At 47.8% G+C, this 13,797-nt stretch overlaps 12 protein-coding genes across 12 annotated transcripts; 6 read left to right on the top strand and 6 right to left on the bottom strand.

The window, feature by feature from the left end:
- Window positions 1-27: 27 nt before the first annotated feature.
- NEDG_01509 (DNA-directed RNA polymerases I, II, and III subunit RPABC3) lies at window positions 28-411 on the top strand (the record flags this gene model as incomplete). Its single annotated transcript, XM_067688927.1, has 1 exon — window positions 28-411. One exon carries the CDS (start codon window positions 28-30, stop codon window positions 409-411), a length of 384 nt encoding a protein of 127 aa, XP_067544514.1.
- NEDG_01508 (uncharacterized protein) lies at window positions 408-1,178 on the bottom strand (the record flags this gene model as incomplete). Its single annotated transcript, XM_067688926.1, has 1 exon — window positions 408-1,178. One exon carries the CDS (start codon window positions 1,176-1,178, stop codon window positions 408-410), a length of 771 nt encoding a protein of 256 aa, XP_067544513.1.
- Window positions 1,179-1,297: 119 nt separating this feature from the next.
- Window positions 1,298-2,257, bottom strand: NEDG_01507 (TatD DNase family protein; the record flags this gene model as incomplete). The annotated part of the gene is made up of 1 exon (XM_067688925.1): window positions 1,298-2,257. The coding sequence occupies one exon, from the start codon at window positions 2,255-2,257 to the stop codon at window positions 1,298-1,300; it is 960 nt and encodes a 319-aa protein (XP_067544512.1).
- A 135-nt stretch (window positions 2,258-2,392) lies between these two features.
- Window positions 2,393-3,466, top strand: NEDG_01506 (ribonuclease H2 subunit A; the record flags this gene model as incomplete). Its single annotated transcript, XM_067688924.1, has 1 exon — window positions 2,393-3,466. One exon carries the CDS (start codon window positions 2,393-2,395, stop codon window positions 3,464-3,466), a length of 1,074 nt encoding a protein of 357 aa, XP_067544511.1.
- Window positions 3,467-3,569: 103 nt separating this feature from the next.
- NEDG_01505 (uncharacterized protein) lies at window positions 3,570-4,511 on the bottom strand (the record flags this gene model as incomplete). The annotated part of the gene is made up of 1 exon (XM_067688923.1): window positions 3,570-4,511. The coding sequence occupies one exon, from the start codon at window positions 4,509-4,511 to the stop codon at window positions 3,570-3,572; it is 942 nt and encodes a 313-aa protein (XP_067544510.1).
- A 206-nt stretch (window positions 4,512-4,717) lies between these two features.
- NEDG_01504 (uncharacterized protein) lies at window positions 4,718-5,539 on the top strand (the record flags this gene model as incomplete). Its single annotated transcript, XM_067688922.1, has 1 exon — window positions 4,718-5,539. The coding sequence occupies one exon, from the start codon at window positions 4,718-4,720 to the stop codon at window positions 5,537-5,539; it is 822 nt and encodes a 273-aa protein (XP_067544509.1).
- Window positions 5,540-5,573: 34 nt separating this feature from the next.
- NEDG_01503 (uncharacterized protein) lies at window positions 5,574-7,793 on the bottom strand (the record flags this gene model as incomplete). The annotated part of the gene is made up of 1 exon (XM_067688921.1): window positions 5,574-7,793. The coding sequence occupies one exon, from the start codon at window positions 7,791-7,793 to the stop codon at window positions 5,574-5,576; it is 2,220 nt and encodes a 739-aa protein (XP_067544508.1).
- Window positions 7,794-8,361: 568 nt separating this feature from the next.
- On the top strand, window positions 8,362-10,632 carry NEDG_01502 (uncharacterized protein; the record flags this gene model as incomplete). The annotated part of the gene is made up of 1 exon (XM_067688920.1): window positions 8,362-10,632. The coding sequence occupies one exon, from the start codon at window positions 8,362-8,364 to the stop codon at window positions 10,630-10,632; it is 2,271 nt and encodes a 756-aa protein (XP_067544507.1).
- A 296-nt stretch (window positions 10,633-10,928) lies between these two features.
- Window positions 10,929-11,942, top strand: NEDG_01501 (uncharacterized protein; the record flags this gene model as incomplete). The annotated part of the gene is made up of 1 exon (XM_067688919.1): window positions 10,929-11,942. The coding sequence occupies one exon, from the start codon at window positions 10,929-10,931 to the stop codon at window positions 11,940-11,942; it is 1,014 nt and encodes a 337-aa protein (XP_067544506.1).
- Window positions 11,943-11,959: 17 nt separating this feature from the next.
- On the bottom strand, window positions 11,960-12,250 carry NEDG_01500 (uncharacterized protein; the record flags this gene model as incomplete). Its single annotated transcript, XM_067688918.1, has 1 exon — window positions 11,960-12,250. The coding sequence occupies one exon, from the start codon at window positions 12,248-12,250 to the stop codon at window positions 11,960-11,962; it is 291 nt and encodes a 96-aa protein (XP_067544505.1).
- Window positions 12,251-12,372: 122 nt separating this feature from the next.
- Window positions 12,373-13,140, bottom strand: NEDG_01499 (60S ribosomal protein uL2; the record flags this gene model as incomplete). Its single annotated transcript, XM_067688917.1, has 1 exon — window positions 12,373-13,140. The coding sequence occupies one exon, from the start codon at window positions 13,138-13,140 to the stop codon at window positions 12,373-12,375; it is 768 nt and encodes a 255-aa protein (XP_067544504.1).
- Window positions 13,141-13,182: 42 nt separating this feature from the next.
- NEDG_01498 (uncharacterized protein) lies at window positions 13,183-13,731 on the top strand (the record flags this gene model as incomplete). The annotated part of the gene is made up of 1 exon (XM_067688916.1): window positions 13,183-13,731. One exon carries the CDS (start codon window positions 13,183-13,185, stop codon window positions 13,729-13,731), a length of 549 nt encoding a protein of 182 aa, XP_067544503.1.
- Window positions 13,732-13,797: the final 66 nt, after the last annotated feature.

Here is a 13,797-nt window from a genome sequence, read left to right as displayed (position 1 = left end):
GATTTATTGTAAAATATTTTATTAAGCATGAGGATATACTCAGACACGTACACGCTTAGTGAGGTAGATAAAGACGGAAAGGTTTTTGATGACGTGTCGCGGGGATACTTCAAATCAAGCACAGGCACCCTGTACCTGGACTACCACTCCAAACTCTTCCCTTTCAAAAAGCTTGATCGCATTGAGATTAGCATTTTTTCCGATGAAAATGGCTTTTCAGAGACTGACGTGCCTGAAAAGTATGAGTACCTGATGGGAAACGGTGTGCTGCACCTAAAAAAAGAGAAAAACCAGAACGATATCGCTGAAATATACTTCTCAGGGCTCCTAGCCCTCCTTGAAACCCCAAAACAGGCCATTAAAGGCCTGGAGAAGTGCAAAAGAATGTTTATTGGGGTGGCTGCAGCTTAGAGTGGGCTGCGCAGATACTTAGCGCCCACCCCTGTTACAACAATTAGAATAACGGCGGCTGCAACAATCCAGTCTCTGAGATGGTGCAGCACCACCCCAAAGGGTCCCGGGCTGGAAATAAGAATCACGTCCCTATCTGTCTCAGGGTAGTTCGTGGTTTTTGTAACTGTCATAACGTACCCACCCCCATCCATACGCTCGGTTTCGCCTATTTTATGGATGGCCCCCCCAAAAGAGCTTGGTCTCTCCCAGCTAAGGTACATGTCCTCCTCCGGGCTCCCAGTGGGTGCGTCCCAGTGCCTCTGGGGTGGGAGAACGGGAACAACAGCACCTGACTCCGTTTTAATATCAACGGTATCTCTTGGAAGAGTGCTTCTAACGATGCCACACGGAAAGATCCATCGGCCGTTGGAGAGGTACGGGGTGCAATCGGTAGAGGCAACTTCTTCTCCCGGCCTGTAAGCCATGTGTTTTTGCGGGAGGTTGTTTACTCGGACGTATAGATGGCTGCTTGGTATGGGGGAGTCAAGAAAAAAGAGGTAGCTGCATTGGCTTTCGGTGCAGGCTTTAAAGCTGATTTCAATCTTGGTCAGGGGATGGGCCTGGGAGAGGAAGACTACACCAAGAATGACGGGGATGCACAGGGCGATGGTGAGAATAAAGGTGTTTCTTGGGGAGAGACCTATTTTGTATCTGGTGACTCTTTCCTCCGTTAGCTCCTGGTACTTCTTCCTTGCTGCATCCTGCACCTGAGACAATACACTCATCAGCCTGGGTAATTAAAAGTGTTCGGGTTTTTTCGAGCTTTTTTTCGAGCTTTTTTTCGAGGTTTTCGGGGTTTTCGGGGTTTTGGTTAGTTCGGGTTTCGGGGTTTGTGGGCGTTGGATTAGTTGTTAGAGGGGCTGTGTGGTGGGCGGCCAAAAAGAGAGGACCAGTTTTTGTTCGTTATGTTTATGAGCTCGTTTTTGGGGATGTTTTTGATTTCTGAAATAACATCAAGTACCTGAAAAAGATTTGCGGGCTCATTTCGGCCTTTTACGCCCGTTGCCGGGGTCCAACTCTTTGTTTGCGGGAGGTACTCCTTGGTATATGGATAGTACTGGGACGTTTTCTTTATCGCGCAGTAGGGAGAGTCTGTTTCAACTAGCAGCTTTTCCAGTGGCAGCTCTTCAATCACAGAGGTTAGCTCGTTTTCTCTGATTGAGGCACCGTTTATCCCAATGTAGTAGTTCTTCCTTATCAGGGCATGCATTTCTTCTGGCATGCCTGTAAACGAGTGCACCACCCCTGAAACGGAGTAGTCGCTGGTTATCTCGAGAAAGTCTCTTTCGCACTCGCGGTAGTGGAAGATGTATGGTAGGCTGCTTCCCAGGGAAAGGTCCATCATTTGCCTGAAAACCTTTTTCTGCTGGCTCTTGGTGGAGTACTCCCGGAAATAGTCAAGACCCACCTCCCCAATGGCTATGGGGGCAGCGGCGTATAACCCCGCTTCTCGATCTTCTAGTGTGGCACCTTCTGAAAGCTCTCTGATTTCTTCTCTTATCAAACTTCTATATTTGGAAATAGACTTTTTTTGAAGAATATCTGCTATCTGCTCAACATCACCATCTGTACACTGAAGAGTACTTCCAGGGTGAACCCCAATACTCGCATGCTCTTTAAACACGTTGCTCAAATAGATGCTCTCAATGGAAGACTGCAAAGAAAGACCTAGGAAGAGCATATGCACACCTGCGGCCTTGGCCCTGGTCATAACAGATGGGATGTCTAGTGGATGCTTCTTCTTCTGGTAGTACTCTCCAGAGTATTGGGCATCAGTGATGTTCACTGCAATGTCGTATGGCATAGACTACAAGCGAAAAAATTTATCTTAAGAAGGGACAAGCCCGCCCTGTTTCCCTTCAAAAACCTGAAACACCTGCTACTTTCTCTTCAAGATCCACTTTTTATAGTCTTTTTCTGGTTTTTCTCTTTCTTGACCATGAGACAGCTAGAGAACAAGGTCTTTGGCTTAAACCCTGTAAATAATGACATTACCACCACCATCGATGAACACGGAAATGTCTACATAGTAAAGATGCCTAAAAACAAGTGCCAGGCATACGTCCTAGGCATTGACGAGGCTGGAAGGGGTCCTTTAGCTGGCCCGCTTGTTTATTCTGCCATGTTCTGGGAAGAAACAAGAGCAGTCACTAAGTACAAGGACTCAAAAACCGTTGGTGTCACCAAAAGAGGTCTGCAATTTCAAGAGCTCTGCGATGACCCTAGCGTGGGCTTTGTGATCTGTGCCCTCTCCCCCATATTCATTTCCCTGAACATGCTAAACCACATGGAAGATCTTCGCCTGGCCAAACTGGCCCGGATCAGTCGCTCACAGGTCCGGAAGGTCCCGAAGAGCAAAAAGCGAGCAAAACTTACCCTAGATGAGCCAGCCCCAAACACGCTGGCCAAGTACGCTACTATCTGCCCGCAGCCCGCCACCTTGCAGCCCGAACTAACCACTACATCTAAAACTTTTATTGGCACCCCCGAACCTGACCACTCCTCCAAACCTGACCAGCACCGGTTGAATTTAAATGAGCTGTCCCTGGAATGCGTCTCTCAAATCATCCAGGTCCATATCATAGATAACGTCTGCATATCTAAAATTTTTATGGATACCATTGGGCCACCTGAAACGGTCACTACAATGCTAAAAACAGCCATGAAAACAAACACTGATCTAAAAACGATAGTTGTTGAGTCAAAGGCCGATGCCAAGTACCAAATTGTTTCTGCAGCAAGTATTGGCGCCAAAGTCGTTAGAGACGCTTTCATTATGAACCTGGACACCCAGGAGGCCATCTACGGCACCAGAGATGCTGATATCGGCTCTGGGTACCCCTCCGACCCAATTACCCAGCGCTGGCTCACATCCGTCCTAAAGCCCGGGGCACCTGTGCCATCCATCGTGAGAACCTCTTGGAAGCCGGTGATTGAGCGCCTTGGCGCCCATCCTCTTCCACCATCACCAGGTAAGGTCTCTCTGAAAGCCTATCTTCCAAAGTTCAGGTAACCCCCAACCCATTCTAGGTGCGCTGCCTGGCAAAGAGGGCTCCTATCCTGTAACTATCTGCCATGTGCCAAAGGCAAAGATTTAGTCGGTCCGCCGGTCCATTCTATCCCGAGGCACCGGCCAGAAACTTCATGTTCCTGAGGCTTAGTGCTCCCAGGTACCGCCCAGTATACTCGTTGGCATAAATAAGCAGAAGAAGAAAAGAAAGCAAAACATCTCCCTCCGTGTCATAAAGAACATTCTTGTCCATAAAGTAAACGTTGAACATCTTCTTGCCCTCAAGAAGCGACTCTGTGTCTTCTACGAGCAGCCCAAACCCGCTAATCTTCATTTTACTGGTGTCGTCAAAAATAAACTCGTCCATTGGATTGGAGTAGTAAGAGCTGCTCCCAGGGACAATGGTGTTGAAATAGTTGTACATTGCCTTAAATAACATTTTGTTTTGTGACTCATTGTTTTTATCGTAGCAGATAAACCCGTTATTGGCAATTAAGGCTATATCTGCCATTTCAGTGCGGGTGAACGGTTTGGCTGCATAGACACCTGTACTAGCGGTGGTAACAATGATTTTGTTGTGGACCCATTGCTTGAACTCCCTCTCAAGGTCTTTGGAGAGGTGGAACTTTTCTTTGTACTCCTTATACTTGACAATGGTCAGCTTACTTGGTGGATTGACTATTTTGCTTTTCTTCCTCAACGATTGCTGAAAATTGACCTCTGTTTTCTCGTTTTCAACGGTTTTTACCGGAGTGACAGGTTTTGGTGCCACCGGGGTAAACACAGAAGGAATGGGGGCAATTGCCACAATTTTAGCCACCCGCGGCCTTAGTAGCGTAATAAGGATCAGAGTGAGCAGAAAGAATGCGCTGGAGACGCAGTAGGCCAGACCAATCAAAAAGAGAAAGTGGCCTGTCTTAGCGTACAGCAACAGCGCAATGATGAGGGCAACTAGCTGGAAGAACAAAGACTTAAACTGTTCTTCTTTGTACAGCCCTGCAATGGCTGTGTGGTACTTAGGTGCGGTGTCGCTCTTCTGTATTCTCATCCTTAACTTTACAATAAAAAAAACAGCTAAGCTTTAGACTCCAAGCCCGAAAGTCTTGAAAAACCCCAAAACCCGAAAACCCCAAAACCCGAACTAACCCGAGCCCGGGCATAAGGTCCCCCGGGAGGTACGTGGTGGTAGTCAAGAAAACAAATGGACAGTTCTGAAACATTCATTACATAAAATAGCTTCTCCGAACATAACAAATGACAATGGAAGAAATTGGCAAAGTCAGAGACCTTCCGGTGCGCTACGACGACATTATACCAAGCCTGGGGAGTTTAAAGGGCTTGCTGCTTGGAATGAGTGGTTCGCCGCTTTTTCTTGTTTCGGTCTATTTTTTCAAGGCTAGTCTAAACCTCTTCTCACGGGAGCACTGCATTGCTTTTTTAGCCTATATCTGCTCGGTGTTCCTGGTAGGCATTGGAATCCAGGCGTATGGCTTCCCCATTGTGGTGGCGTCTTTTCAGGTGTTGCCCATCATTAATCAGGCTTTTGTTAGCTCTTTGTGTCTAAACATTGAAACCTTTGTCTCAGTTGCTCTGTCGGTGGTAAGTTTGTACTTTGCATCGGTAGGGTATGCAGATGCCATTTATGTGGGGTCGGTGTCTTGGATTGGGGTCGGCATTGTTGCCGTATCCGTTATTGGCTGTGTTATTAGGCTGTGTGGTCTACACAAAGAAATAGCCCAGAAAACAGAGAAGTACAACATATCCGACCTCAATCTAATGATGCTTTTTTCCCTGGAGGCTGGTTTGGTCTTTGTATCTGTGTGTTCCCTGGCTGTGGCACTCGGAAGCTGGTTTTTTGCCCTGGCTGGGGCGCTCTGCATGTGCATCTTCTTCCCGATTGAGCAGGCGCTATACTACTACCCTGCCACTGCAGTGATACCTATTTTTACCGTGGTGGTTCGGATTTTTGGGGCTATCTTAGCCACCAGGCTATACCAGGACTGTCTCAATCCGCCAGTCGTGATATCAGTGGTGACGGGAATGCTGGCGTCATTTTTTCCATTAATGCTTCTTTAGGAAATATCGTTATCACCAATAAAACATGATATGTTTATTCAACTTCCCGCTGGGGCTTGACCCTGCAGGTGATCTTGCGGAAAATATCTGCTAGCTCGACCTTGTACTCGGTTTTGGTCATTCGCTTGAGCTTGGTGCCGTCCACGCCGTTCGGGCATTCGATGACTTGGTGGAAGATATTGTCAATCACTGGCTTCAGGTCATCAATGATGGCTTCAATGATGGTGTGGCAGTCAAGGTTGCTTGTCACGTTCAGCGGAAGGCGCATTTGAACGTTGATGATTTTCTTGATTTCTTCGGGGGTGTACCTTGTGTTGCATCTGAGTAGATACTTTATGTCCCTTAAAAGGTTGTAGACGCCTGGAGAGCTTTGGTCAACATGGATGTTGAGAACTTCCAAATTAGGCAAGGCGTTCATAACCTGCTCCAGGAGCCCTGGGGTGCCTGCTGAGATGCGGGATCCGTAGGCAACGTTTTTGGAGCCTTCAAGGTAGGAAAAGCTGAACACTTTGATGTTTTCTCTGGTGACTTCATGGTTTTCTTCAAGAATGCTAAGAACGTTGCCTGCCATAATGGGAACGTCGGCAATGTCAAGGTTTTTGAGAGCTTCTATCTTTAAAACCTTCTGGAACATGTGCTGGTAGGACTTTCCCGCCTTGTTGCTGTACCCATGGAGCCTGACGGTCCTAACAGGCATCATCTTCAGAAGAGGGGTCTGCAGGTCGGAGTCTCGGTAGTTTTTGCCCAAGTCGGTCTTAGTGATGCTTATGTCTATTTCCTCAAGCATGGGGAGAGCTTCTATCGTGTTTACGTCAAAAAACACGGTGTATGGCGCCACAATGTGCCTGATGTTTGACTTCCGGTTTTCAGGGATGCCGAACTGCCCGAAAAAGTTCGGGGTGGATGGCTCTGCGCCGTACAGGCGAGGATCTTCGGTGCCAACACAGCAAGTGACTCTTTTGATGAGCGTGAGGAATCCAACGGTCTTCAGGTCCAAATTGAACAGCTGGTGCTTGGAGAAGTCGTTGAAAGACTTGTAGTCCCCAAGAACGAACCCGGTAAGCATTTGCTCCATGCCTCTCTCCTTTCTTTTCTTCTCGTGGTCAAGCACCACGTTCATCAGCGAAAGGTTCTTGGTTATGTCGCACTCGTTGCCAAGGGACTCAAGCACAATGGTCTGTGCTAGAGGGAATGTGTCAAGAAGCGAGCTGAATTGCATTTCAGGTACGCGGAGGTCTCTGTCAATGACAATTTTGAGGTTTTGGACTTCCAGGGCGTTGTTGGCTCTGAGGTAGTGTGTTAGACCAATGGCCATGTGGGTTGGGTTGCCTTTTTGTGTCAGCGTAAGCTTTAGGCCCTTCTTGCCAAGAATGAAGTCTTCCTGAACAAAAATCAGTGGTCTGCCCGTGCCAACGTCCTCCCTGGTGTTGCAAAGAGAAGTGAACAGGTGCCAAAAAAGGTCTCTGTTGGCCTCTCTGCTAAGCATCCACTGTGTCCATCTGGGGTCCTCAATTCTTGTTCGGGGCACTTCTGCCATCATGCTAATGTGTCCTGTTTTGTAGATGGTTCTAAGAAGCTGCTGGAACGCTGGGAAGCTCTGTTTTCCGTTAGAGGCAAAGATCCGCATGTTCTCCTTGAAAACTTCTCGTTTTGTCTGATCAAGTCCAAATCTGTCCTTGGCGTCGGTGGAAACACGCTCCGTGGGGTTGAGAGCGAACATTTCATAGAGAGCTATCACCCTGGTTAGTTGGGAGAGGTCTAGGGGAATACGACCATCTGTTCTGCTGTAATACGGCTCATTGGCCATCAGAATCATAGTAATGAAGTCTTCAACGTGGTTGTCATTGATGTACAGCGCTTCCTTCTGTCCCCACTCACTGCGCAGTCTTTTGAAGTACGATTGGTTGTAAAAGACATTTTTTATCGTTTCTGTCAGGTTTGATTCATTGATCAGCTTTCCAGATCTTTTTTTGGGAGGGTTTTTCATGTACGAAATCGCCACGTTGTACTTTTCAAAGGGCTCAAACCCCTCAAGGTACATCCGCGGAAGGATCTCTACTGGTGAAATAACACGGCCTCTCCCCGCAAACTGGTCGCTGTAGGAGTAAATCTCCACCGATCCCTTTTCAAAAGAGTTTTTCGAGGGAATAAAAGGGAGGCCCCATGCTGCAACGAGAGAAGCAAGGCTGATAGTCGAAATAACCTGGTGCCATCTCCTAACACCTCTTTCGAGCGCTCCTTTTGCATTGATCATGCCAAAATCTGAATCAACTGATTTATGAGGCTGGTAAAACACTGTTTCGTTTATCCCTGGCCTGGGGTAGGAGAATCGCAAACCCAGTTTGGAAATGTCCCAAAATGGCACTGTTCAGAGAAGTTTTGAAACACAAAGACCCAAAACTATGTCTGAAAGAGGAAAAATGCGTCTTTTGCTTCCAAAAGAGTCTTAGCCCCTGCCTGGCCTAGCCTGTCACTTTTCTTTTGTTAGCCTCATAAATACACTGGTACTGTTTGTGTTGTCCTTGGTCTTCGTCTACCAGGGACTGTTTCCATAAGACGCTAGGATACCTCCATTCGGAACGACTAGATATCTGCAGCAGGGAATAAACCATGATTAGAGTAAGTAAGGTGTTCGGGTTAGTGTTGCTCGGGTGCGCTGATTGTTTAGAGTTCAGGTACGCTAAAGCAACAACTCGAAAAACATTTGCCTGTTCTGTTTGGTCCCTTGGCCATCGGCCCTTGACCATCGGCCTGCTCTCTGGGGCATTAGGCTATATGTAGAAGTATGAAGCCCGCATAAATAGGCTTGCTCCTAAATGCAAATGAAGCCGGTCTATGCAATGGCGGTGGCTGCGCTGTGCACCCTTGGCCTGGAGAGCGTGCTGGCTCTAAAGCGCATAAGAGTTGCTGTCTTTTCCACATACCCACCCAGCGACTGCGGAATAGCCCAACTTACCAAAAACATGATGACTGCCATTAAACAAACGGCCAAAGACCGGGTGTATATAGAAATACTCTCTGTTGAGAAAAACGAAGCACCCACGCCCCCTCCTCCCAGTCCAGGGATAACAGTGCGGCACTACCGCCTTTTGCCAGCAACAGAAAAAGAGACCATTTTGGGCATAGCTAGCTACATCAACCAGAAAAAGTTTAACGTTTTGTTCGTCCACCACGACTTCGGGCTTTTGCACCGCCCGGCCAGCTACAACACGCTCTTAAAAAGGATATCCCCAGCCATCCGCATTCTCACGGTCATTCACACGGGCGCTCCGTACCCGACGCTTGAAAAAAGAGAACTGGTCCAAAACCTTGCTGAGCGCTCGCACGCGCTCATTGCCCTGGGCTGGAAGGTGAAATATGCCCTGCACCACTTCTATGGCATCCCAGAGTTCAAAATCATCTATCTTCCATACGGCACCCAGCTAGCTAACGTAAAAGCCCTAAAAACCCGAACAGAAAGAGTGACTCTGCTCATGAGCGGGGTTATGCGCGAGCGCAAAGGCGTCCATGAAGCACTCCAGGCGCTGAAGATTCTCAAAGACAGGAGCCAGCTAGACAACATCCACCTGCTGATTGTTGGGAAAGACTGCAACCAAGGGGCTTTCATGAAAGATGTTCTGGCCAAGGCAGAGGAGCTGGGCGTAAGAAGCTGCATCACCTGGAACTACGGCTTTGCCGATGACGAGACTTTCGCTGTCTGCCACAAAAAGGCAGATATTTACCTGGCACCCTTCATAGATGGCGTTCCCACCACAGGAACCCTCTCGTTTGCCATGGCGGCAGGTCTGCCGGTCATTGCCTCGGCCTTTGGCATGTCTGGGGAGCTTCTTGGTCTAAACGCAGCCGTTCCAGAGTTTAGTGCAGGGTCGCTAAAAGACAACCAAAAATCGGGGTTTGTCAGGTACACGCCCTATGGAGCAATCATTCCCATTGGAGACGCCCAGTCGCTTGCCAACGCCATCCACCGACTCGCAACAGACAAGAAACTCCGAAGAAAAAAGGGAGCAGCAGCAAAAAAACGAGCGGCAAAGCTTACCTGGAATAATGTGAGTAAGGGTTTGGTAAGCTACCTTTTTACCAAAAAACTTCCCAAAAGCCTTATGGTTGATCGCTTTAGAAAAAACATGTTCCGGACCCGATCGAGGTGGAACGGCAGAAGAGTGGTCAACCTCAATGGAAAAAGAATCGCCCAGGTCCCGAATGGGGCGTACTCGCTCTACCTGGACTCTTTCGTTTCGATCAACGCGTTGGTGCAGGACATGAAAGTAGAAGAGCTATCAGTCCGGCTCATTGAGTACACCGAGGACACAAAAGACGTTTCGGGACTCTTTAGCGAAGAAGCGTTTATTTACGCCAAGGGAGGCGGGAAAATGCCCGATATCCTTGGGTTTTCCGAGCTCACCGCCAGTGTTGGACAGCACATTCAGGTCGTTGCATCAGAGAGACAAAAAAGCATCTTTAAGCGAAAACAGTCAGTCGTTGTCTCTACGCCCAACCTGGTTTTTCGGGTGGTGCCAGGACCTGAAAACGCGGTCTCGTTAATTATTTACGGAATTAGCCGTTTTGCCGGAGCCAGTGGGCTTCTGGGGGTGTCTACCATGCAAAGATTCTCAGCACTTCACCAAAACGGGGAGCATCTTCCAACCAGCACCTGGAAGCTCCCCGGGTGGGACAAACACATTTTCAGTGTCAGACACACCCTGCAACAACCGAGCTGGCTCAAAGGAAACTTTTACGGGCTCTCCTCCAAAACCAAGCGCCGCCACCGCGACCCCAGGGGCGCTGTTCTCGCCTTTTCCCCCAGGCTAGAGACCCTTTTCTTATCGTCCCGAAAAGGCAATCAGGTAAGAAAAATTCTGCTAGCCAACTGGAACAACAACAGAATCCTGTTCGACCTTCCTGCGCCATCCGCACACCCCTCCCTAAAAAAGGTCTCCCTCGAAGTCTACATAATCGCCCACCTCATACTTGAATCAAAGCAGAAGACCGTGAGAGCCCCGAAGCCCGAGTCCAAGAACACTAACCCGAACCCTAACCAGCCCGAGTCCAAGAACACTAACCCGAACCCTAACCAGCCCGAGAGTCCGGGTTAGTCCGCAAACCTAACCAGCCCCCTACGCCATCCACCAAAGACTCAGCCAAACACACACCAAGACATTCCCTAATAAAAACAGCGCCAATAGTGCTATAACCCCTATACCCGTTGTAACCACTGTCTCTGACATTCGCTGATGGAAAGAGGAAATTATCTTGGCACTGCGCAGAGATATTGCCTTGTCCCTACCTGTCGTAGAACCCTCAACTACGTGCATCTCTAAAACAGAATTCTTCTATTTATTTCAAAACTACCCAATTAAGAAGATAGTGTCAGAGTTTTTTTTTATAGATTATGCAAAAGGAACCAGAGACGACCCGAAAAACCACAACTATTCCTATTTTAGGACACAGCTCCCTAGCCCAGCGTAAAAACTACAATACTTCTTGTACAGATCGAATCCTCCCGGAAAAAGAGCTCATTCCCGCCTGGGAGGGAGGAATCTTCTACTATGACCAAGACTTAATTGAGCTATCGACTGTTTTGAACAACTCTTTGCTTATTTACACCAGATTGGATGAAAGCTGGGAGTACAACTACTGCAAGAACCGCGTGCTTGTGCCCATGAAAGAGGTTAAGAAGTTTCCTCTCTCCCACATCCTTCTTTCGTTCATTAAGAACACGATCGTTGAAACACTAACCCTTGGCGGTCTTGTGCCCTTCCATGCAGCTAAGCTGGGAGCAGATGCAGTCATGCTCAGCGCTCTGTGGAGCCTTTTGCCTCCACTGCCCCCAAAGCATCCCAGGGCCCTGGAGACTCTAGCCAGACGAAATGCCCACTTTCTTTATTTCCTGAAGTACCCCCTCTCCCTGCTTACTAAGAACTTCCCTGAGTCCTGTCTCCTGAAAAGCTCAACACCCATTAGAGCCCTGGATGTTTTAACGGATGACACTCTCCCAAGCATTCTTTCGGGTACAACATACCATCAAAACCAGCAATCTTCTAGCCTTGGGATTTCTCTCTACTTTGGGCGGTGCAATGAGTCCTCATTCACTGGAAGAGAGGTCGTCTACTGGTCCGAGAGTCTTTTCCTAAACACCAACCACCGCTACAACCAAGATGCAGCAAGTTCTTTCATCAAGACCCTTCACGAGAGGATGGAAACGCTAAACCTTGATTATGTTGAAGTAAAACAGTTCAGCACCCAAGATCCAGCATTCATCCCGAACACCTACATCCTCAAAAAGACCAAAGACAACCTATTCATCTACACCTACACCCCATCTACCGAAATAAGCAACTTTACCGATCTAACAGCTATTCAAACACTTTACAAGATGACAACCAATCCCGATGCTATGAAATAGCCCGAACAAGCCCAAGCTTATCTAAAAAGCATGCCAAGGAAGAGCATCAGCCCAAAAACAACGCCAGCCACCACTAGAATGAGTGTAAACGAGTTATTTTTGAGTAAATTCATATTTCTAAGTGTTTTATCTAACTGACCCATTGAAAACTTTGCCTGGGCATGTCCTTTGTCAATATACTCCAAGTCCTCAGTCAGTGCCGTATCTAAGTCGATGCTCACAGCTCTCAGCGCCTCCACGTCCCTCCGAAGCATTTTAAGCTTCTCGCTCTCATCAAGACCTCTTCTGGCTCCATCCTCTTCAGACATTGAATTTTGAAAAATTTAACAAAACATATACCCCATACAGCCATACAGCCGTACAACCATACCCATACCCCATAATACAGCCATACAACCGCACCCCATACAACCACAGTCCCAAGTCGTGTTTATTCGAACCTCTTTGTCTTGGACCTTCCAGTTCCCGTTCTTCTAGCAGCAATCTGTCCAACCTTCTGGCCCGATGGTGCATACCTGGAAACACAAGAAGACCTTCCAATGTGCTGGTGGTTACCTCCTCCGTGCAAGTGATCCACGGGGTTCATAGCCACACCTCTGACTCTGGGCCAGTTGCCAAGCTTGCCTCTTGCCTTGTACTTGAAGTATGCTCTTGACGCCTTTAGCAGAGGCTTTTCGTGGACACCGCCTGAGGCGATAATCCCAACCATAGCCCTGCTCTCGCCGCTAAGCACCTTCTTAATACCACTTGGTAGCTTAATTCTGGTTTCGTTCTTGTCTGCGTTGTATCCTACCACTGAGGCGTACGATCCGCTTGTTTTGGCCATGCTGCCACCGTCTCCTGCCTTCTTTTCAACGGCACAGATGATGGTACCATCTGGCATGTTCTTCAGCTTCATAGTGTTTCCCAGCTCTAGGGGAACCTTGTCTCCAAAAAGAATGGTCTTTCCGGTGTACATGCCTTCAACGGCTACCAGAACAACTTTCTCTTTTTTTGTGCCTTCGGCGTTACCAAGCATTGTAACAAGTGCAAGAGGGGCGTTTCTTCCCTGTTCGTGAGTAATTTCTTCAATCACTCCTTCTCTAATGAGAGAGGCATCCTTCACCATCTTGGGGAAGACTGCTGCTCCCTTTTTGTACATCTTGTTAGGTCTGTTGTGTGCTCTAATGAGCCTTTGTTTCCTCAATACTTTAGACATTAGAAAGTTCTGGGGGTCAAATAAAAAATAAATTTATAGAATATGCAGCACACTGAGTTTCTACAAGCAGTAAAAGAGAAATGCAAAGACTGGAAGAAAAACCAAGCAAAAGAAGCAGCAAAGATCTACACCTCTGGGTACACCACCGAACAAATCTTTTACCAAATCAAAAAAGCAACGGACCAAGTTATTGGTGCATGTGAAGAGTATCTTGCAGGCGCTGACGTTGACCCAGAGACTGAGCCCGAAACGGACCTTGAAAGCCTCGAACACTCCGAACACTCCGAAAGCTTCGAAAACCTCGAAAGCTCCGAAAGCTCCGAAAACCCTGAGACTGGCCTTGAGGATAGCCTCGAACACTCCGAAAGCCCCGAAAGCTTCGAAAACCCCGAAAACCCCGAAAACCCGAACCTGGACCTAGAAGAGGAGTCCGAAACCAACCCCGACTCAGACTATGCTTCGTCCTCTGCATCCATTGAGTACTCTTCCTCGGCTCTACTTACACTAACCAAGTACTTAGAAGGAGACATGGACTCAGACAATGAAATGCTGAAAGAAACAGCTGGAGAAACGCTTAGAAAGCTAAAATAAACCGTATTTAGAGGAAGTGGTAGTATTTGGGTCTCTAAGTCCAGAGTAATTTTGCACTAAAATTTT

The sequence above is a fragment of the Nematocida displodere genome (assembly GCF_001642395.1).
Source record: "Nematocida displodere strain JUm2807 chromosome Unknown 5, whole genome shotgun sequence".
NCBI lineage: Eukaryota > Fungi > Microsporidia > Nematocida > Nematocida displodere.
This window is presented reverse-complemented; position numbering and strand designations above follow the sequence as displayed.